The 22,609-nt window shown below is 55.7% G+C and overlaps 1 protein-coding gene across 3 annotated transcripts in view; it reads left to right on the top strand.

The window, feature by feature from the left end:
- ADGRD1 (adhesion G protein-coupled receptor D1) overlaps window positions 1-22,609 on the top strand; it is a 122,594-nt gene that overhangs the window by 80,177 nt on the left and 19,808 nt on the right. For all 3 annotated transcript variants that reach the window (XM_072802102.1, XM_072802100.1, XM_072802101.1), the window contains 5 exons: window positions 2,407-2,480; window positions 3,754-3,877; window positions 17,596-17,699; window positions 19,199-19,310; window positions 21,226-21,379. In XM_072802102.1, coding sequence (XP_072658203.1) covers window positions 2,407-2,480; window positions 3,754-3,877; window positions 17,596-17,699; window positions 19,199-19,310; window positions 21,226-21,379 — 568 coding nt within the window. The remainder of the gene's footprint in view (window positions 1-2,406; window positions 2,481-3,753; window positions 3,878-17,595; window positions 17,700-19,198; window positions 19,311-21,225; window positions 21,380-22,609) is intronic.

Raw genomic sequence — 22,609 nt, 5'->3', positions numbered from 1 at the left:
GGGACTAGGAGGGGTCCCTTCTGCCAGAAGTGAGGGGAGCCGGCTCCACACTGCAGGCAGTGGGAGAGAGCACTGCTTCTTCCTCGAGGCCTCAGCACACTGGTCCCGTGTAATCCTGGCTTCAGTCCACTCTCCAGTCCTGCCTGGTGTCCACCTGCCTTTCCAGGGCACAGGAACACTCTAGTGCACCTGCCTGTGGACAGTGACACCTGATGTGTCCTGGAAAGTGAGTCCAAGGCCATTCAGGGCCGAGGACGCCTCAGTGATTCCAGGTGGAGGTCACCACCTGGTCCTCATTTGTACTTTGGATTTTGTGGGATTGCGTGTTGTGGTTACCCTGTTAATGACCTTCTGTGTTCCCAAGTGGCTGCAGGATGGGGCTCTCTGTATCTGAGTGCAGTGTTCACGGCAGCTGGGACATTGAGGGGATGGGCGGGGGAGTGAGGGGTGGCGGGGAGGAACGTGTGTCTCAAATTTAAGAGCTTGAGAAGCCCAGGCACTGGCCCCAGCCCGGGTTCTGCCTGTGGTGGCTCCAGGGATGGGTGATGCACTTGTAAAACCAACCTCTGTGGTGAGCGTGGGAAAGAGCACCAGAAGGTGGCCCAGGTGGCACTAGGGACAAGGTCAGAGTCTGGGAACAGAGTAAGAATAAACAGAGGTTTAGCCCTTTGAGGGTTTTGCATGGATCTCTTGAGTCTGGGCTGTGCTGCTTGGGCCACTCTGCCCTCTCTTAGGGTGTGAGGTTCAGCTAGACTCATCTCCCTGAACACCAGTCCCTCTGCCCTGACCTGGCATGTACTCGGAGATTTCTGAGGCACATTCTTCTGCGGTCCAGTGCCATGGGCCGTGCCGAGTGGATATCCCCATAGGTGCTCTTGGAAATCAGGAATTGCTCCTACCTGTCTGGAAGGGGGTGTTTCCACCCTGACTCACACAGTGAGTACTTTCACATGCTGTGCATGTGCAAGGGGCTAACCCTGGGGGACGGATGGCATTCCTGCTGCATGAGGCCTTACTCTAGTGGAGGGACATAGGCGATAAGCAGATGGACAGGCAATAACCAGGGATGTTTATATAGTGTTGAGCGCTGTGAAAAGATGAACCAGGTAAAGGAGACAGCGATGGGGAAACATCTCTAGGAGGTGAAAATGGGAGTGATTGGAGGAGCCAGCCATGGTCCTGGGCAGGAAGGTTCTACAGAGTTTCCAGGCACGGGCAATTTTGAGAAACCCCATAATGTATGACAGTAACCATTAAGATACCAGAAGGGAAAACAAAAGGAATAAGGATAACATTTGCCCAAATATCAGGGATAAATGGTATTAATATAATTGTGTTGTGCACTTGGGGTCCGTCATCCATGGTTCTAGCACGAAGAAGATGATGGATGAGCCATCTGGTGTTTGCTGTGGGTCCCGAGGGTACCTGTCAGGGCTGCTATAGGCCCAGACCGGCACCCAGAAAGAAGAGCTTATGTATCTGGTGCTGGGGTGACAAGGGAGCTGTCCATCCAGTTGCTCACCTGCCCTGCAGAAGGCTGACTGCCACGCTGGCACGTGAAGCCCCACGATGGAGGTGGGGGTGGGGTCTCGAGAGCAGATGAGACAATGGAGTGAGTGGCAGGCGGCCACAGGAGAGGTTCTGACTTAGTTATTGGGAATCTGTAACACATCATGTGTCCAGGAGCAGCCCTGGCTTCCCGGCAGTGCTCCAGCTCCCCGAGCTTCCTGTGAGTGGCTCCTGGCCAACCCCCTGTGATTTGTTTTGGGCAGAGCAGCTGCAGTTAAGTGCCCCTGCTGGCATCCCAGAAGAGTCCAGGGGCTAGAAGTTTCTCTTTTGGGGGGAGAATAAGAGTCCTAGGAACAAGGTTGCTGGTTGAGCTGGTCACTTGTTTGTTCCTTTGTCCTCTTCTTCAACCAGTCTGTAGTGAGTGCCTGCTGTGTGCCTTCTCTGGCCAGGCACGGGGGATAGAGCAGCACACAGGTTGGACAGGGGCTCGTTGTGTGCTCTTACTAAGAGGAAGGGGTGTGGGTTGCCCAGGTTGGTGCCGTTTTGAATGAGCAGGAAGGCTGCTCTGGGAGTAACATGCAGCACAGACCTATAATAAATGGGGGCAGGCATGTGTTGTTATGGGGGAAGGGCATTCTCATGGGAGGACACGGTAGGTGCAAAGGCCCTGTGGCAAGAGCCCTGGCTTCTGGGCTGGTGTGGACAAAGGAGAGGGAGATGTGAGGTGGGCCAGATGTCATGGCCCTCTGTGACCATGACAGGGTTGAGATGGAGTCAGTGGCCCCTTAGGGCATCACCCCATGGTCCTGTGGGCTGTGGGTGGGGAGTTGAGCTCAGTGTCGGAGCCTGGCTTCTTCTCCAGCGGCCTCATGAAGCATATCCATCCTTTCATTTCAGTCCCGCAGGCAGCGCAACGAGGCCACCAACAGCAGCAACCAGGTGTTCCTGTACTGTGCCTTCCTGGACTTTAGGTACTGCCTGTATGGGGCCCCCTGGGGCAGGGTGGGGGAGGGGAATGGTGCCCAGGGCCAGGCCCTGCTGCACGCTGGTCCAGGTTATGACCTGGGTCATGATCTGGGTCACCCTTCTGGAGCCTCACTGTTGCATTATCTGTAAAGCCGGAACATTCAGGACATGGAGCTGGAGAAGGGACAGGTTTTCTCTGGAGACCACATTGGGACCTAGTAGGACTCAGCCCTTAAAGCCCGGGGTGCACTTCAAAATACTCAGCCAGTCTGGCCGAGGCAACACTGGGGCCTCGGGATGGTCCCATCAGTGCTGGCTATCTGAGGTTTCATGTCGTGCTGGTAAGGTGGCTGGGAGGGGCTGGGTGAACCCCTCTTTCCTGGTAGGCATGGAAATGAGAATGCCCCCAGTGTGTGCTCCCAGGGACACGAGCACCCCTCCGGGATGGCCACATTTCTCATCTGCTACGTCCACAGCTTAAAATAGAATGTAAAGCAGAGAGAAACTCCTGCCTTTTAATTTGTTCACCTTTATAAAAGCTTTCCCCAAGGGTCCTGCCTTTGGCTGAGGCAAACATCTGTCTTTGCTGATAACTCAAAGTTGTCATTTCTGAATAGACCATGGAAACATCTTCTTAGGAATTTGAAAATACAGAGAGAGACACCGTAGAAAATTATTATCACTGATATTCTTACCATAAGAAGAAACCACAGTTAGCACTTGAGCATGTTTGTTCCTGGTCATTTTGGTCTGGATTTATACTTTAAGAAGCGACACAAGTCCTAAATCAATTCTGTAAAGAAGTAAAACATAAGAAGGCAAAGATGCCTCCATCTGTTCCCCTCATACCCCCTCTCTAGAGGTGGCCAGTCTGGGGTGTGTCCTCAGTACCGTAGACATAGCTTATGGCTACGTTCACGGAGCATCTGTGATCTTGTTCTATTTCACATTTGCACATCCACCCCGGCTGTGCACAGACCATGATGCATCAGGGCATTGACACCCATCTCCGACTGATGTATCACATTTTATCACATCTGTGTTTGCCACACTTTGCTTATCCCACCCCACAGCAGGCATTGGGCTGCTTTAATGTTCTCTGTGGCATCACCTGTCACTCGGCAAAGACCCCAGGCATGTCCCCTGGGTGCCCAGCTCAGAGTTCTCTGGAAGTGAGACTGATGGATGTGCCCCCCCCCCCCGCCCGTCTCCCTGTGGCCCAACTGGCACCAGCATGTCTGCTCTCTCAGCGGCCACTCCTTTGTTCTGTGTCCCCAGCTCCGGAGAAGGGGTCTGGTCCAACCAGGGCTGTGCGCTTGCTGAAGGAAACCTCAGCTACTCTATCTGCCACTGTACTCATCTCACCAACTTCGCCATCCTGATGCAGGTGGTGCCACTGGAGGTAAGAGCCAGGCGTTGGGGTCCTGGACCCCAACAAAGTGCCCTTCCTGCCTTAGGCTGCAGGTGGGGACAGTGTGGCTTGGGGCAGACAGGCAGCCCCCACTCATTAGGGGGGTCCTGCAATTAGGGACATTTTGAAGCTCCTTTTTTTTCTTTAGCAAAAAAAATCAAAAGAAAACAAAAACTTTGCTTCAGGTTTCCTGTGCAGACCTGAGATTCTTCTCAAGGATCTGTGTGCAGAAGGCAGGTGTGTCAGCATTTTCTGCCTTCGGTCCCTGGGCTGTGGAGCCTCTGTGCTGTGGGACACTCATGGTGCATCCAGTGCAGCAGGAGTCCCAAGCTGATACTAGGGTGCATGAATGTCCAGAGAACGTGTCACAGGGGCTACATCATGTCCTCAGAGCATTTCTGCTGTGGGACAAGAGGGACAGGGTTACAGATGGAGATCTGGACTGGTCTAACCTGACTTCCAGCTCCAGGGTTAGCAAGCCTTGTGGTGGGGGAGGTGATTTCCCACAGCCTTCTGTCCTCTCTAGATAGGCCATGACCCTCCCTGGAGACTGGTTGGGTTTCTCTGCTTCAGTTTCTAATCTGGCAGGCTGTACCGTTAGCCCTAAGAACTTGACATACATGTCATTGGTTTAAGGCAAGCACAGCTTGGATGAGAAAAAAAATGTTTTATAAATTGCAGATACCCCAGGATGGGATCCTCTCAACTGTGATCAGTCCCTGAGCCCTGCGTGTGAGTGACTTGATTGGCTTCTAGACCCCAGTAGAACTTGAATTTCTCTGCCGAGGGCAGGGGGATGGAAAAGACATAGGGATCAGTCCAGGGATCTCCTGGGGCCCCTGGAAAGCCAGGCACCTATGTAGACAGGTTTTGTCTCATCCCAGACTGTGTTTTGGAAATTGAAAAGTTGTACTGATGACTCTGCACAGAACAGGGAGCCACTGAGCAGAGGCTTCCTCCTCCTGCAGAGCCATGCACTCCCCCCACTCATCAGGGCAGGTGCCCTGAGCTCCCATTCCCCTGCACTGTGCATAGGAAATGAACCGGGGCCTGGAGGGGCCCCCTCTACTGTCAAGACCTGCTCCACCCCTATCCCTTCCTTTGGCATGTTAACCCCATGGGGTCTGTCTATTTCCTAACCTACCCCCTTCCCTGGGTTCTGTGGTCCAGGGAACTGGTGAGAGCACCTGATCCTTGCAGGACTGAGTCTTGTCTGGTGTGGCAGGACTCCTAGCAGCCTCAGGGGTGTTACCTAAGCATTGACTCCTCATCCACAGCCATTCAGCAATACTTATCAGCACCTACTCTGGGGGTTCAGTTGTAAATAAGAAAAACAATGAGGTCTTGTTTTTGAGGATTTATATTCCAGTGGGAAAGACAGGTAATAGATAAGCAAACAGCAGCAAGTGATTTCCAGCAGCAGCAAGTGAGGGACGATTGAAGATTGGCTGTGGAAGGTGCATGTGCCAAACGAGAGGCATTTTGATGGTGTGGCGGGGGGAGGAGCAGAGGGGAACATTCCAGGCTGAGGAATGGCAAGTGTAGATGCAGGAGACAGGACTGGGCTTGGAGTGTCCTGGGTGGAGGCAGTGAGCACAGGAAGGCCCCTTCATTTGCAACACGTACCATCGACTTTGTGTCCTGATTGTGAATTGCTTATAGAGACTTGAGAGGGGAGTTCCAAACCTCCCTAGGAGGACAGGTCAGGGTGGGGGTAGTGCCATGTGCCCCTCACAGTCCCCCCTTTAGACACACCAGCACTGTCCACGTGTCAGAGCCGAGTGGTCCCCTTCACTCTGCTGTGATGAAGCTTTGGGGGGTGGGGGTGTGCAGACGTCTCAGTGCCCGTCACTTCGAGTCGCTGAGGGCAGTCCTGGCCACACATGAGACGGAACTGGGCACCTGTAGGTCAGGTGTCTTTCAAGCAAGAGCATTCAGAGCTTTGGACACTTGGTGCTGTCTCCAGCTTGAGGGTGCAAGCCCATCTGTTTCCTGGTGGCCGGCGTGGTAAATCTATGTTCAGATAATTGTGGCCCCCAGGTGGTCCCAGTGGGAGTGATATATGGGCAGCAGCTGTCCCTCAGGTGACAGGCATCCTTTCCTCCTGGATCCTGCCTCCCAGGCCCTCTGTCACCCCCTTTCTCTTGTGTTCCCCAGCTCCTCTACCTTGTACTGCCCGAGTTGGGGCATGTGCTCTGGCTTTGCATGATTAGATGCAGGGAGGTCAGGGTGGTGGGCCAGTGCCAGCAGTGCAGGGACAGTGAGGTCCCACAGGATAGGGGTGGAGTAGAAGGTACCAGAGGATAGGGGTGGAGTAGAAGGTACCAGTGCTGCAAAGTGGAAAGAGGACCTCAGTTACCTGGACTGCATGGGCTGCCCTCCGAAATTCTACCTGTTCCGGGTCTCTCCTCATTCCTTCTTCTCCTGCTCTGCACATTGTCACCAGGGAGATGGGGGCACCACTGCCATGAGGCTCGTGCCTTCATCTCTGCCTGTCTTGCCCGAGCCTCAGCCCACATGCCTCCAGCATGTCCCTCTGGGTGCCACATGGGGGTCAGCAACCTGCTTTAGCCCTTCCAGTGGGAAAGGCACCAGGCTGCCACCTACATATGTGCCAGGGGGGAGGGGGCAATCCACAGGCACTGTGGCAAGTGGAGACCCTGAGGCCCAGAGAGGGGGATGGACTGAGGTCATTGATTCATCCAACAATGAAGGATTGGATTGAGGTGACACCTTCCCTCTGGGCTTTAGGAGCGTAGCAGCAGAATCATCATGGTACCTAGGGTGGGGTTGCAAATGCCCTTGCACTTGAAAGCATGCTCTGTCCTGAGGCAAAGAGTGCATGTGGAAGCTATATGGGGCAGGGCGAGGAAGGGCCATTGGTGACGGTGTTGTTTTAAAGAGGGGTAGCCTGCAGGGCTCCCTGAGAAGCTGGTGCAGATGAGGAACCTCAGGGAGGAGCGCACAGCCGCATGGGCCTAGGGGGAAGCAGCAGGTGCCGAGGCTCATGCACACAGTGGCGGGGGCCAGGGGCTCAAAGTGGGAGCCCCAGACTGAAATGTTGGGGGCAGAGAGGACGTCATGGAAGTGGGGGAGCAGACCGCCTATGAGCACTGGTGTGGGCAAGACAGGCCCCATGTGGGCACCTTCCCTGGAGCCTGCTCTTGTCTTGGATGTAGCCATAAGAGTGAGGGCCACCTTCTGGTACAGGTGAGGGCCTTGGAGACTTGCCAGAGGTCACCAGGGGCAGAGCCCCAGCTTCGGCTGTGCTCTCCAGATCCTAAAGCTAGGGCTGCTGCTGGGCGTCCAGATGGTCCTCTGGGTCCTTGGTACGCAGAGAACTTGGTCCAAGTTGTGAGCCTGTATGATGTGGAAGGAGCGGCTGGGTGGTGGGTGTGGCAGGAAGTTGGGTTTGGGATGTTGGTGGGACAGGGAGGAAAGGAAGCAGCTCAGTCCAGTGAGCTTAAAAAGAAAAACTTGACACAGCATTTATGATACAAATCTGTCACCACTCAATGTAGGTGACACCAGATTTGGACAGTCTGTGGGTGTCTTTGTGGAAGCAAATCATATCTGCTCATTGCTAGGAAAGGTTGATTTGAAAATGATTCAAAATTATCCATGCTAAAAATGAACATTCTCAAGAACATTAAAAAATTAAGGCGGTTACAAGTAGGTGTCGAATCTGTGACGCAGTTCATTTAGTGAGAACAGAGGAATGGCTTTTCCCGGTCTTCCTGGGTGCCTCTGGGGAAGGGACATCTTCATCCAGGGTCTCTCCTTGGAGCTCACAGTCGCACCTCGCCTCCCATCTGCATGTCTGCCCTGGACCGTGCCCCAGCAGGTCTCCCATGGAACTCCCCGGCGTGGAGCTTGGGGGGCTGGGCTGGGACCCAGGAGGATGTTCCAGGCCTTGCTCTGCTTGCTCTTCTCTATGGGAGGGAGTACAATGTGGGCCCCCTGCTTGTTCATCAGCAGCGATGGGCTCCGCCAACCAAGACCTTGAGATGGACAACACCATGCTTTGTTCTCCAGACACGGTGAGCAGGAAACAGGCCTGGACCCCCTCCCACCGAGTACTGACCCCTCAAGGTCCCCCCAGCAGCTGGTTCATGGGGCCCCCTTGACCTGCAGCACTGGTCACACCAGCTATGTAAGTGTCCAGCCCTGTGCCCCAGAGCCCCCTGCCGGGAAGTCATCCTAGAGTGGTGTGTACTGGCCCATGTACCACCGAGCTGCCGGAACTTGCCGAGGACGGCAAGCCAGCTTAGTTCCTGTCAGCAGGTGACCGGAAGAGCAGCCCAGAGCCAGGGCTCCCTATCTCATGATCAGCAGCAGATGCGGCAAGAATGAGGCAGAGGTGTGGGAGCATAAGGGAACACACTGCACATTGGAAAGGTGGCTCTGAGCCCTGTGTGAGGGGCATACAGGTGTGTCAGAGGGAGCATTTCTAGGAGGAGGGCAGGGAGTGAGCCCTTGCATTGACACCTATAGATCTGGGGCCATGATCATGACCAGTTGTGCCAGTTGGGCCCCCTCTGAAACTCACTTTCTGCATCTTTAAAAATTGAACCCAAATCCGATAAGAATCCCAAGAAATTAGTTTTCTCCTATTGGATAAAATTATCTTCAGATTAATTTTGGAATAGTATGTTCCAAGAGTAGTTGAGAAAATTAAGGAGAAGAGTAGGAGAGACTTTGTATGGCACAAGGGGATCCTTATGAAGCTCCTGTGGACAAAACAACATGGTGTGGACATAAGTCCAAGAAAGCAGATAACCAGAACAGAGTTTAGAATAGAGTGAGGCTTTTCAGCACACCATGAGTATCTGCATCGTAGAATTTAAAGAATCAGAAAGCAAGATAACATGTAGAGGCTGAAAGTAAAATATTTACCACCTTATGTGTAGTGAACATATAGAATAACGAAGTGTTAACGAACCTAATGCTAAGGAGTGGGTAGGTTCTGATACCTCTATGCCAGGAGGACAACGAGTTTCCTCACCTCTTCATTAAGAGGAGAAAGATCCCATCAAGAGCTTATGTGCAGTTTTTCGAGTGAATTGTAATGATGCCAGCTGATCTGGAGGGATTTCCAAGGCATTATCATGTGAAAAGGGCAGGATGCAGAGTAGCATACAGACATCTTTTTTTTTTTTTTAAGATTTTATTTATTTATTTGAAGTGGGGGTGGGAAGGGGCAGAGGGAGAGAATCTCAAGCAGACTCCACCCTGAGCTCCGGCCCAATGTGGGGCTTCATCTCACAACCCTGAGATCATGACCTGAAATCAAGAGTCAGATGCTCAACCCACTGTGCCACCCAGGTGTCCCCAAATATCTTATCTCTATAAAGTCATTTGAGGTCCCCTAGGTGAAGTCATGTTGTGGTGTGTGATCAGGAGAAAGGTACAAAGGTGATGTCTGGGCTGTTAGCAGGGTCGGGAGGCCCTGGACTGAAGCCCTGGCTGTTGTGCACACATCTGTGTGGAATTAGGTAATGAGAGTGAATAATAAAATTAACAGCTTGACAAGGCAGTTTATAAGTTCCAGTCTCAGATGTGGGGGGTGTTGAGGGCTTTCCCTCCTCAACGCCCAGTAGTTTGGAGCTGGCACTCGGCAGAGGCTGCATGAAGGTGTGTATTGTGAGCCAGGCATGAACAAATGGGTCAGTCCTGCAGGAGAGGAACTTAGGGATACCAGGATGCCACATCCGGCTGTGTGAATAGCGATGGCTTGGGCAAACAGACCTGTTCTCCTGGGACCAGGGCAGGGAGGCAGGGGCTGGAATTGTCATCTCTAAGGACTGGCCAGCAGGGGCACTGGGACGGAGGGTTCCACAGTGGTGGATGCTACAGTGGGCTGGCCAGCCAGACCCAGGAAGGGGTGGGTCTCGGATCACCTGGCCCTGTTTGGAGTCACCGAGGCCGCCATGGCCGACTTAGAGATGGCATTCCTAGGAAGGAAAACTGGGACCATGAGGACTGAGAGGGAGTGAGGGGCTGACATTATGGAAGCTGTAGAGACGAACCAGTTCCCCCTGCTTCTAGGACCCCCACCCAAGGTTCACATTCCAGGGGCATAGTCTGGTTGTCTGTATAATAGTGGGCAGTCCCACCAAGGCTGCAGCCAGTGGCAAAGGTGCCACCCAAGGCCAGGTCATGGTGGGCACAGCCCCTCAGCTGGCAGAAGCCAGAGGCCCACCCTGTACGCTGCTTCCACAGATGACCTCACCCCTGCTTTGCCTCACGCAGGCCCCCTCACCCCTGCTTAGCTCCTCTAGAGGGTCCCTTCCTTGGGAGCAGTCCAGGAGGGACACCTGTCCTGGACGAGCGGGGGGCTGGGGAACAGCAGGAGCACTGTGCCAGGATGGGTACACCTGGGAAAGCCAGTCGCCAACACAGCAGACCTGGGTCCAGAGGCTGGCCAATGGATATGATTCCTTTAGCTCATTTGCCAAGATCTCAAAAGAGAAATTATCTAAAATTTTGGATTTGATTTTCTTAAAGTAAATGGTCTGGCCACATGGAGCTTCCTGACCGAACAGCTGAAGCCCCTAGTATAGGCAGTCCCCAGCGCCTCCTACCATCCTCCCCACTGGGGTCCAGCCTCCATCCTTCCTCACCTTGGCCCTGTTGTTCTGCTCCAGAACAGAGGGAAGACTGCAAAACCTTTCTTGCCCTTTCCTAGGGTGGGAAAATCACATATCCACTATGTGGGGCTTTTGGAGGAAACGGGAGATACAAGTATTTCTCCCTGGAATAAGAGTCCCCTTAGACCTAATGTATGCAGGCTCCCAGCTGGCCTCATGAATTTATGTAAAATGCCTCTCCAGCGGCCTCAGAGTCTGTGGTCTGTGACTCAGAGGAGCCTGTGTCCCAAAGCAAACTCCAGGCTTTTCTGGGCATTTCTAAATCTAGCCACAGGATGGGGAAGGAAGGGCATCTCGGGGGCACAGCACGCCTCCCAAGGCCAGAGATGCAGGGTGCTTGCGCGCATGTGTGGAGGAAGTCTCGTCTCTGCAGCACCCCCATCCCTCAGTCCCCTGGTCCACCCTGGGCCCACGGCCATAGGACCTGCATTCAGCAGCCATCCTGCCAGGTGCAGCTGCCTAAAGCCACTCAGCCACTCTGGCCTCTAGGGAGGGCGAGAGTGGCCATACAGCAAGGACCTAATTGCAAGGCGTGGCTGGGGCTGCATCTCTGGTCCTGCTGGGTGTGTTCCAGGCCTGCCGTGCCAGCACACAAACATGCCTGGCTCACCAAGGTAAGCAGGGTCCTTGCGTGGAGGTCTCCGTGTATGCCTGTCACTTAAGCAGTCTGACGAGCACCTACCGTGTGTGGCCCCGTCCCCATTGCTGGTTGCCTCTGCAGTGGGCCCACTCTGCCCCCTGGTCAGCCAGATGCTCAGGGTCCCTCTGCTGACACACCTTGTGGCCTTCCCTAAGTGCCTGTTCTGAGCCTTGGTTTCCCCATCTGTGACATTGAGTGAGGGTCAAACCCAGCCTGAGTACTGAGCTCTGAGCAACCAACCCCAAGAACTGAACCCCAAGCACCCAGCCTGACTGAGGTGACAATGACTTCCAAAAGAGCATGAGGGTGCCCAGGGATGGCCTAGTGGCTGAAGAGCCAGCCTGAGGCGCCTGGTGACATCCCAGAAGAGCAGGACTGGGTGGTGGTGCAGCAGGCCTGTCAAGACTGAGTCCCCCCATGCTGCACTACCCCTTTGCACTCATTCTTTTGAAGGATGGTAGAGTCCTAGGCTCTTGGAGGACCCATCTGCCTGTTAATGATGCTCCTGCCTCCCTCCCTTCCTTGCTCCCTTACCCTCTCCTCCCTTCCCCTATACCCTGCCCTCTTATCATACTCCTCCCCTACCCCTCCCCTCCCTCTCCCTCCATCCCCTGTGCCCCCTCCCCCAATGACCTTGCTGCCTCTCTGGGGCAAGCATGTTGACTAAGCTCTGGGCCACTGCTTGCAGCCCCATCCCTCCCCTCAACACTCCTGTCACATAGGGAGACCCCTGTGCTCAGCACCCAGGATGTATGGAAATAGGCCCTGGAGGTGGGACAGGAACACACTCTGGGGCAGCACCTGGCTGGGTGCTGTTGGGAGCTCAGCTTTTCCATGGGCCCTGTGGCCCTGCGGACTGTGCCCCTCTAGAGTCAGGATCCCCTCTTGCCAGATTTAGTTTTCCTCCCACCAGACCGGGTTGCTACTCTAGAGGAATAGCAGCCATGGCTTCATTTACTGAAGACTGTTCTGGAAGAAGTGTCTGCTCGCTGCTGTTGGGAGTCGGAGCTGGCCTCCAGAGGGGATGTGGACAGTGGCCTCAGGATTGCGGGGGGGGGCAGGCCAGTCTCCATCCAGGAGAGTTTGATGCGAGGGACTTGAGGCCCAGAGCTCAGGTTGTGGTTGGGGTGGCAGCTCTGGGCTGTGATGCGGGAGCTTCACATGGTTCACCAGGTTTTGTCAGAAGCATCAGGACTCTGTATCATGGTGATGGGAGCCGAAAGGGGAGGATTGGGTCTGTGGGGCCCTGCAGGAGCCTGAGGGCTCTTCCCAGGCCTGTGTTGGGGAGGAGGGTTCTGTGTCCATACAGATAAGACACATCTGTGGGGAAGATGCTGTGGCCCTGGGAGCAGAGGGAGAGGCCAGGCCGGCCCTGTGCAGGGGAGAGCTTCACTTTTTAAACAGGATCTCTGTGTCTTCTCTGTAGTTCTTCCTCAGTCAGCAGGCGGACCTGCCTCATTCGTGTTAACCCTTGCACAGCTGCCTGCTGCTGATGGCTCCCTGCATCCTGGGCAGCAGATCCGGTGGTCACAGCCCTGGGCCCCTGCAGACAAGAGACAGCTCTGCGAGTGCATCACTACAGTGGGCTGGCACATCAAGCAGTGTGCAGTTTTAGATTTGCACAAATGCTTACAGCTGGGTTAGGTCCCTGGCTCCCCAGGCACTTGCCGCCCCCAACAGAATGTACATGCTTTTTGCAGCAGCATTGAAGCAGCTCCTGCCATGGCCCACCCTCTGCCCTGAGTATACAGCTGGTGATCACACAGATTCCATCTGCATCTTGGGGGCCTACAGCTCCCCAGTCCCACCTTTGGTCTCAGGGATGGGGCCACAGGCTCCCTGCCTCCCAGGGTGTGGCTGCCTAGGGCTAGGGACTAGGGCTAGGGACCTCATCCCCCAGGCCCTAGCTGTGTTGGGGCTGGGCCTTTGCTCTCAGGCCCACACCCTGCCCCTGCTGGGGTCTATACCCCAGAGCTTCCCTCTGCTGGGCTGGGTCCCCATCAGCTGGGGCTCTGGCAGGAGATCAGGGGAGGGGCTGAGGCCAGGTGCCCTCCTTCCCTCAGTGTGCCACAGGCAGCTTTCCTGGCAGTGGCCATGTCTCCTCCAGCCCCTGGTCCAGCTTCTCCCAGTGACTATGGGCCTTTGGCTTGGGCTTCCTGCCAGGATTGCCCCTTCAGCTCCACGGCAACTCCCCTCCCTTTTGTTAACACTTCCCTGTCTGAAATTTTCCTGTCTTTGAAAGGCTGCAGTGGTTTCTGTGTTCCCAGCTGTGTGTGTGCCTGGGTGGGATGATCTGGGTAAGGGGGGTGGTGTGTTTGACATGGTTCAGTGTTCCACGTGCTAATGAGTGCTCTTCATTAGCTCACTCCTCTAATGAGGCAGCTAGCCTGACAAAGGCAAGTCACAAGTCTTTTTAAAGACAGAGGAGCCATGTCTTTGTGCATGGGGTAGGGCTGTGTGTGTGTGGGAGATCCCTCCAATGCATGTCTGTGGATGCTAGGTCTGGCTCCCAACAGTGCCCCTCAGCCAGCCGGGGAGCCCGTTTCTGCCTGGCCTCAGACCTGTGGACTCGTACCTATGCCACATTCCATCAGGGCCACTCTGGGCAGGACGTCACCCCTATAGAATGTGGCATGCCCCTGCAGCTGGATGCTCTGCTGGCTGTGTGTTGCCAGCAGAGCTGCATCTGGTGAAGCCCAGAGACTGTCACCAAACCCAGGAGGCCCATGGAGCCACATGCCCCTGCTGTCCACGGGCTGGAGGAAGCTGTATGGTTCAGCCAGGATCAGAGAGCTGGTCTGAAGTGATGCAGGCTAATGAGAGCCTGGATTCAGACCACTGGGAGACCAGAAGTCGGGAAAGAACCAGGGTGGGTTGTGGGAGCAGAGGAAACCACATGGGTCAGGAGCAGTGAAGGGTTTAATGTGTGCATGGCCACGGGCACCCCAGTGAGGGGGCTGCTTGGCTCCCACTCATCCTTCATTCTGCTCAGCCTTAGATTCCCTTGACAACTGGCTTCCCAGCAAGTCCAGCCCACAAGAGACAGGCATTGGGGTGATGCATCTGCTGTCAGCTGCTCCTGGCCTTGGCTGGGCCCCTTCTGTGGCCCCTGCTTTCTCCCTGGCCCCACCCCAGGCTCTGCTCCTGTCCCCTCCTCCCCTGACCTTTCTGCCCCACAGGTGTGGAGGCTATGCCTGTTCCTGGGATACCTCATTGCTTTGGCTTTCCAGGGTCTCCCACACCCTTGTGACCCATGTCCCACGTAGAGCCCATCCACTGAGTCACTGGAAGGGTCTACCTTTCCTGTCTGGATCCTCTGACAGAAAGGCCAGGTGCAAGGCAGAGATGTACATGGAGGGAAGGAATGTGGTCTCATCTGAGGCAGGGGCTGTGAAGTGAGTGAGCTGGGGTGACGTCCTGCCCAGGGTGGCCCTGATGCACTGGGAAGGATGAGAGTAGGGGCTCTGGGAATCCAGGAAGGGGAGAGGGAATGTGGCTTGGGTTAACAGAGAAACCAAAGACACTCGGGTATGCATGGGCTCCAAGATGGAGGAGCGACCCAGAGAACCCTCAGATCAGAGGTCATGTGAGAGCTGTGCCTGAATCCCTGTCCTCTGCAGGCCGCCAATGACCTGGTCCCTGTTTGTGTCCATCAAGGCCTCATCCAAGCAGGAACTAGCAACCTGTTTATTCACCCGTGCATTTGCCTGCTTCCCCACTACACTGTGAGCTCCATGTTTGGCACACAGTAGGTGCTCAATGCATGCCGGTTGCAGGTGGAAGCATGGGCTGGGGCATAACACCATCCTTACTAGCTGTGCCGTCTCCTCTTCAGCACATGAGAACCATGGTGCCACCCCTCCTCGAACAGGGCTGCTGTAAGGACTCACTGCCGTGCGTAGCAGGCGCCCAGTCAGGGCTGTGATGTTCTTCCTGTCTCAGCCAGCCAGTCTTCTGGCAGTGGGCTTGGGCGGCTGTGGATCCAAGGCTAGGGCTAGAACTCCAGGCAGAGCAGGCAAGCAGAACAGAGGCAGGGGTTTGTTTCGATGAGCGGCCGGCAGGCTGCAGCGCACGGTGAACCTGCCCACGTTTGCCCCGGGCCATCCCCACAAGTCTGTGCGTGGTGGCAGGAGAGTCCTGCTGTCTCTACAGGACAGGCAGGCAGGCTGATGTGGATCAGGTCAGTCTCTTGTGGAGGATCAGTGAGAGAACCAGGGAAGGAGGCTTGCAGGCCCCCTCCCACACCCCAGCATTCAGCAGACACCTGTGGGCAGTGGTGTTCTCAAAGCCATGGTTGTGACACAGAGTTTTGTTAAAGTGATCTCACCATCCCTCTGGGAGAAAGATCTAGGTGACGGTGGGGTGGGGAGGGCCGGGGCCTGGCGCTGTGGAGATTCCCATGGAGCACAACAGCTCAGGGCCATACCGGGGAGAGAGTGTCCCAGAGGCGAAGGGGTGAAGATGTCATACAGCCAGGCTGGCCCATAGACGCAGGTTCAATTGTCACCCTCCATGTGCTCATACTTCTGTGGCTGTTTAAATTCATTTCCATTTGGTGGGTCCCATTGAGGTGATAGAGATCATTGTGATGGTGACAACAAGATTTTTCAATTATCTGTCACAGCAAAGAAAGATGACATTCTTGGTTTAATAGTAATGTTTCATGTGTGGTTTTATTCCTAGTTTCTCAAAAACAAAAACCTCTGTAAGAGCACTTCTTCCAGAACTGTGTCTGGAGATGCTGTGTAGCTTCTCATTTCCTCTCTCAAAGTGTGTGACAAGTGCCAGGGTAAACATAGCTGAATATTTGGGTTTTACCTGCAAGATTTCTCAGAAGACACTATGCTTGTACCCCCTGACGTCATTAGAGGGGACAGAGAGCGTGGCTCTCCCTTGCTGTGTCTAACACCAGAGACTCCAGAGCAGTCCACAGGGACCTGCTTACAACACATTGCGGGACCTAGAATCTGTCCATGCAGCCTGGGAAGGTGGCTCTGAGAACACATTTGTTTGCCTTCCTGGGGATCTGATGAATTGGAATGTCTGCGGCCTGCTCATGTGCAGAGAGGGTGTTGGGGGTCCAGGTCCTGCAACATGGCCAAGAAGTTGCTGTGAGAACACACTGGCCCACATGCATTCCTCCTGTTTAGGGGACTCGTGTGGGTGAACCCCCTCACCCCCTCCTGCATCTGGGCTGTGGGCTCAGGCTTCTCCTTCCCCACCTGCATTCGATCGAGGCCCTAAAGTGTTTTCTAGCCCTTGGGGAGTGAGTTGACTGGTGGTGACTCAGATCTGGAAGAAGCAAAGCCCATTAAGTTGTCCATCCATAGGCCAAATTGCTCTGCACGACTCACTGTCCCTGGTCTGTGGCATTGGGGCCTCCTGGGCCCACGGTCCTCTGACCACTCTCTTACATCCTCTGAGTTGCCTCCTTTTGTTCCTGATTATGTCCTGATGAGCAGGGAAGAGGGCAGCTTTAGCCACAGTGAAAGCCTCAGGGTGTCCAGGCCAGGGTTGGAGGGACCTTGAGGTCTGGTGCAGGAGCAGACAGTGGCGATGAGAAGGGGCTTTGGCTGGATCTCTGGGGCAGACACAGCCGTAGGCCGCAGCAGGAAGCACAGCAGCCACCTTTGCAGGGATGGGCATTGGGAAGCTGGTCTCCTAGGCATGTGACTCAGGGAGCATGGAGTGCTTTGGAGCCCAGGGTCAAGTGAGTCTGATCTGAGGCTGTGGCTCTTGGAGCCGAGGGAGCCACCATTTGGGGTTGTGCTGCTAGGTGAGCTCTGGCTTGTGTCACCATCCTCTGTGGCTTTGTATCCAGTTCATTTACCAAGTTCCTTTATGTTCTAGCTGCCATCAGGGATGATAGCCAGCTTATACACAAACTGTCAGATGACTCATCTTCATCTCTGGCACTTTAGATGTGTAAATCCGTGGGATCCTCAGGGAGGAGTCAGCCCCCGCCCCCCCCACCGCCCCATACACGCCCCAGGTCTTAAACCAGGCTCATATGGGTCCAAAGTCTTGATCCACCCTGGATGCTGCAGGCTAGACTAGGCGGCAGGGCTGGGCGGCGGGAGTGGGGATGGGGTGGGATGGGAGGGCAGGAGTTATGCATTAGCAGGAAAGAAGCCGGAGGGGTGGAGGAATCTGAGTGATTGGTGGGGCGCTTCGGGTTGAGTGTTCCAGCGTAAATCCAGGGGCTGACACCACAACCTCTGTGGGTGGTGATAACAGGGCATCTGGGGGTGGGGGAAAGGCAGCACTTGGTGACCAGCACCACACACACACACCGGGACAGCGGCTGCCTGACAGTCAGCTGTGCACCAGCTCTGGGACCCTCTCCAGCAGGAGCCGGGTCACCTCCCACCTCCAGGACCTGGACCAGCACTGACGCCTCTGCTCTGCCTTCCACGCAGCTCACGCATGAACACAAGATGGCGCTCTTGTCCATCACTTACATCGGCTGCTCCGTGTCCCTGGTCTGCCTGGTGCTCACGCTGGGCACCTTCGCCATGCTCTCGTGAGTCATCCTCTGCTCTCTCCTGTGTCTGTGTCCAGGGCGGTCTGGTGCCCTCGTGTAGACGTCAGTGCAACCCTGCCCCACTTTGATTTCCCGTTGGCATTTGTACTGGTGAGGCGGCGCGTGACTGCCCCTTTGAGAACCTGCACGTGGTGCATTACAGCTAGACAACTGTTCCAAAGTTACTTTCCATTTTGAGGTTTGGGGTGCAGGGAGGGGTTATGGGGTGCTGGAGAAGAGAGAAGAAAGAGGCAGGAGGGGTTGTGGCATTGGAGGGCACCCTGGGGGTGTTGGGGGTCCAGGTCCTGCAACATGGCCAAGAAGTTGCTGTGAGAACACACTGGCCCACATGCACTTTAGTTAAGCCGGAAAGTCTTGGAAGGGTCATTGGCTTTCTGGCCCTTGGGCTGGCGAGAGCCAGAACTGACGACCCCCTTCCCCAAGGCATCAAAGCAGCAGCTCTGAGAGGGATCCCTGATATCAGCTGGAGAGGCAGGAAAGCCCTTTCTGAGGAGGCCCCCTGCCCCTCCCAGCTGAAGCCACATGTGGTCAGAGCTCAAGGGAGTCTGCGCAGCCCCCAGGGGGAGGGTGGCAGCTGAGTCCTCTGTGGCCCTTTCCAAACTGGGATGAAAAACAACTGAGCGCTGTCCGCCTGTGCAAAACAACTGTGAGGACATGCTGGCTGCTGCTTAGGACCATTGGCCTTACCTGGGATGGGGCCCCCTCCCTCTGAGGTTGCTTGGGCATTTCCTCTCCTCCCTCCTCAGTGGGGTGGTGATGCTCCAAGGGTTCCTCCTGGAGCTCAGAATCCCCTCCTCACCTGCTCTGGTTCCCTGAGGACACCTGGCACCTGTCCTGGCTATGACTACAGGGTCCCGGGGTCAGGGGCTATAGCATGATCAGTAAGGAGCCCTTGGTTCCCCTGAACTAAGGATAGGGGTGGCGGCATCTGAGCCAGACAGGAAGAGCCTGGACCAGCATTGAGCTGAGACTTTTGTTCTTTGGTTCCTCCGCCCCTCAGCTTTGCTCAGGAAGTCTGCCACAGCCAGGCTGGCAGCTCTGAGGACAGGACACAGAATGGGCGGGGGTGGGGGTGGGGCAGGAGCAAGCGTTTAGAAGCAGGAGCACACACTTCCAGGCCAGCAGTGCTGAGGGAGACAAGGTGGAGCTCCTTCCCTGTCAGGAAGTCCTCTCCCAGGAAGGCCAGAGACTGGAGAGGACTGGGGTGCTTGTGAGCCAGATGGGCCAGTGTGAGCAGGAGCAAGCTGAGTCTGAGCAGAGGCTGGAAGGGGGAGGCAGGTGGCAGGCTGTGCTGAGCCAGCGCCTGTGGAAGGCACTAGATCCTTTCTAAGAGCAATAGGGAGCCATCGAGGTGTTAGAGCAGGGAGTAACAGCATCTGGGTGGGCTCTCTGGAGGCGGGGGGTGGGGGAGTGGTAGGGAGCAGCAGTAGCCGAGCTGGCGCTGGGCCTGGGCCTCACCCCTGCCTCTCTGCCCTCAGCTCTGTCAGCACCATCCGGAACCAGCGTTACCACATCCACGCCAACCTTTCCTTCGCGGTCCTAGTGGCCCAAATCCTCCTGCTGGTCAGCTTCAGCTTCAAGCCTGGCACGGTGAGTAAGCCCCTCTCCTTCCGCTGTCTGATGTCACCAGGGCTGGCACCTTCTGCTAGTTTCTTCAACTCAGAATTCAGACCTCATTCCCCAGATAGTTGGGCAGTGGCTCATCCAGGAGAGGCACAAAACAAGCCTGCCTGAGTGGAGTTCTCTGCCCACCATCGCCTCAGTGGCAAAGATGCTGGTGCTCCTGCTGGTATGTCAGCTCACCCTATGGCACTGGTGGCATGAGGGCATGATGCAGAGAGCTGACACAGACCAGCCCTCCCATCCTGAAGAGAGGCCCACCGAGGCAGTACAGCCCTAGCGTCCTGCTTCTAGATGTGGGAGCTGGTGACAGAAGACTCTGGTAAAGGTCTGACCCCTTGCTCTTCATTGTGCACTGACCACAAACCCCCAGCCACCTCTGCTTCTGAGGGTGAGGCCGGGCACTGCCGGCAAGAGGAATGTGAAGACCCAGGCCTATCTTCCCCTTGTCCTTTGTGCTGGGGACCTAGGAAGTCTTAGACCCCCTGAAGATTAAGAGCTAAAAGTGAAATGACCCAGGCTTGGGGTGATGTGGGTGTTAATCCCAGCTGGTGGAAAGGAGAAGTGGACTCTTGCTTGCTCCCACCAGGAGAGAAGGAGAGGCCCTTCTGGGGAAGAGCAGTGTAGGTTAGTGGTCTTAAGATTCATGCAGGATTGGTTGACACAGGGTGAGCTCTTTATCCTACACTAGTGAGGGTCAGCAGAGCTTCCTGTTCTCTCTGCCTGTCCCAGGGCTGCTGCCAGGGAGAGCTCCACCCTACTGGGCTTCGGGGTCCTCCCTCGCAGGTTTAGGGGCCCAGAGGGGCCACTGAAAAGTCCCGCAGGTGCCATAGGGGGACCAGGCATGAACCAGCCTCATTCTCTGGAGGTGTCAACACTCAGGATTTTCTTAGAACACAGGTTTGGGTTTGTAGCTCTGGGTGGGGCCTGGAATTGCGAATTTTGATCAGGCGTCTAGTGACGCCAATGCTGCCTGTGCAAGCCCCCCACTCACCCCCCGGGAGGGGCGAGGCCACGGAAGGGAAGCAGGTCTGCGGGCTCCGGGCTCCTGTCACCCCTGGCCCGCCTGTCTGAAGCCCCGGGGGAGGGCTCCGAGGTCCTGCTGGAGGGACAGGCCTGTGGGATGAGCCCGCGGTGGACTGGGGGTGACCCCCGGGTCGGTCCCGGAGCGGTGGGTGGGTGAGCGACGCCCCCTGGAAGGGGCCATGGGGACGAGCACTGCACCTGTGACACCTGCCTCCTCTGTGCACACCTGGGGCGGATTGGGGACGTTCTGCCCTGTCTGGGAAGCCAGATGCCGGGGACACGATGCCTTCCCTAGAATGAGCTGATGTCGGTACCACCGTGACTGCAGAGCTTGGGGTGCCCAACAGATATCACACCCTCCCCGACTCTGTCTTTAATTCTTTTTATTTTCCCCTCTTTACTGTAATTTTTGAAGGTGATATTTAAACTTATTATTTTTCCTCCCTCTATCCCACCCCCTTCCCGGCCCCATATGGACATGGCCAGAGAGCTGCCAGACTGGGAGCAGGTCCAGCTTAGGGACCTGGGGCAGCTGCTGCCCCCACGTGTCCACAGAGCCCAGGCTCCGCCCATTCCCCCAGAGCCCACCCATTGGGCTGCTGTGCTCAGTGCCCAGCCCCAGCCAACCCGGCTGCAGAGGGCAGGGGCCTTTATGCTGACTGGCCAGGCCTCATTGCCCACGCTCTCCTGAGCCCATCAGTGTGTGGGAGTCACGTGCCCTCCCTGAACCGCGGGGACCCCTCCCCTCCCCTGGGGGTGGGGCAGGAGGACAGAGACCAGAGATGCCCCACACAGCCCACCCACCGCTCACCCACCGCTCACCCCAAGGGAGGTGTCCCCTCTGTGTCTTTGATCCCAGGTGCCCTGCCGGGTGATGGCCATGCTCCTGCACTACTTCTTCCTGAGTGCCTTTGCGTGGATGCTGGTGGAAGGGCTACATCTCTACAGCATGGTGATCAAGGTCTTTGGTTCAGAGAACAGCAAGCACCGCTACTACTATGGGATAGGATGGGGTAGGTGGGGGTGGGAGGGGGTAAGAGGGTGGGCGGGGATGGGCAGGGACGAGAGGGGGCAGGTGGTGGTAGGAGGGATGGGATGGGATGGGGCAGGTGGCTGATGGGAGGGGGCAGGTGAGGGTAGGGGGTATGGGATGGAGCAGGTGGGGGTGGGTGGGCGGAGTTGGGGATGAGAAGGGGCAGGTTGGGGGGTGGGAAGGGGCAGGTTGTAGTAGGTTGGATATGATTTCACCTTCATATGACACACCTCCAGGAAATCCGATTCCCTTAGGCTTGAACTTCTCCATGCTCTGTTCCAAAAAAAGATCAGTTCCTGTGGAGAGTGCTTTGTGGTTCTCTGAGCTAATCTGTTTCCTCCATACCTGGGGAGAGTCCCTGAAGCACTGCTGTGGAGCTGGGGCAAGGACCATGGTCCTTTCTCTTGGACAGTACCCCAGCATTAGAGTGCGACACTGCGGGGGGCGGGCAGCCTCTGATACCAGCTTGCCTCTTGCAGCTCCCTACTTGACTCAGTGAACTCCCTTTTTGCCTACCCCGACCCAAGGAGTTCGTTTCCTGCCAGAGTCTGTATGGAATGGGCTGTGGAACTGACACCTGCCATGCTTGCATTTGCTAGAAAACGTTCATCCAGCATCAGGGACCTGAGGCTTATTCCTGCTTTTCTTCAAATGGGTTTAATTTTCACAGCCATCAGGCAGGAGCAGATAAACATGTTTATTTTGTGGTTTGAGCTGCTTGATGTAGTGTATTGGCAGTACGGTGGAGGTATGTTCTGTACCCTCATGGCTTCCGCGGCCATCTCCCCACTGCTGGGGCCATGCAGGGAGCTGCCCGTGGTGGCCAAGATGTCCCACACCCAGTCTGTGCACCCCTAGAGCCTGTGCCCACTCTGGGCTCTATTTGGTCTGCAGTATTGGAGAAAAAAACAAATTATTTTTACCAATATTTAAAATATTTGAGATTTTATATGCATTTTAGAGATCTTTTGAAAAGTGAGGCAATCTGGGAACCCTGAGTTTACCATCCTATTTGACAGCACTGTCTGAGACTATATAGTTTCTCATACCAATGTAGTCACTGTGGGTGTGTGAGGAAGCAGCCCCTGATGCTGCTATAGGGTAGAGGGAGCCTGGCCAGGGTCCTAGCAGCTGGTCTGCACATCTGCTTCCCCATGCTGATGTCCTCAGGGCTTGTGAACTGCATCTCTCCTTCTGACTAGGGTGGAGT

Source organism: Canis lupus, chromosome 27 (assembly GCF_048164855.1).
Source record: "Canis lupus baileyi chromosome 27, mCanLup2.hap1, whole genome shotgun sequence".
NCBI classification, from domain to species: Eukaryota; Metazoa; Chordata; class Mammalia; order Carnivora; family Canidae; genus Canis; species Canis lupus.
The sequence above is the reverse complement of the archived record's forward strand: the minus strand, read 5'-3'. Positions and strand labels throughout refer to the sequence as shown.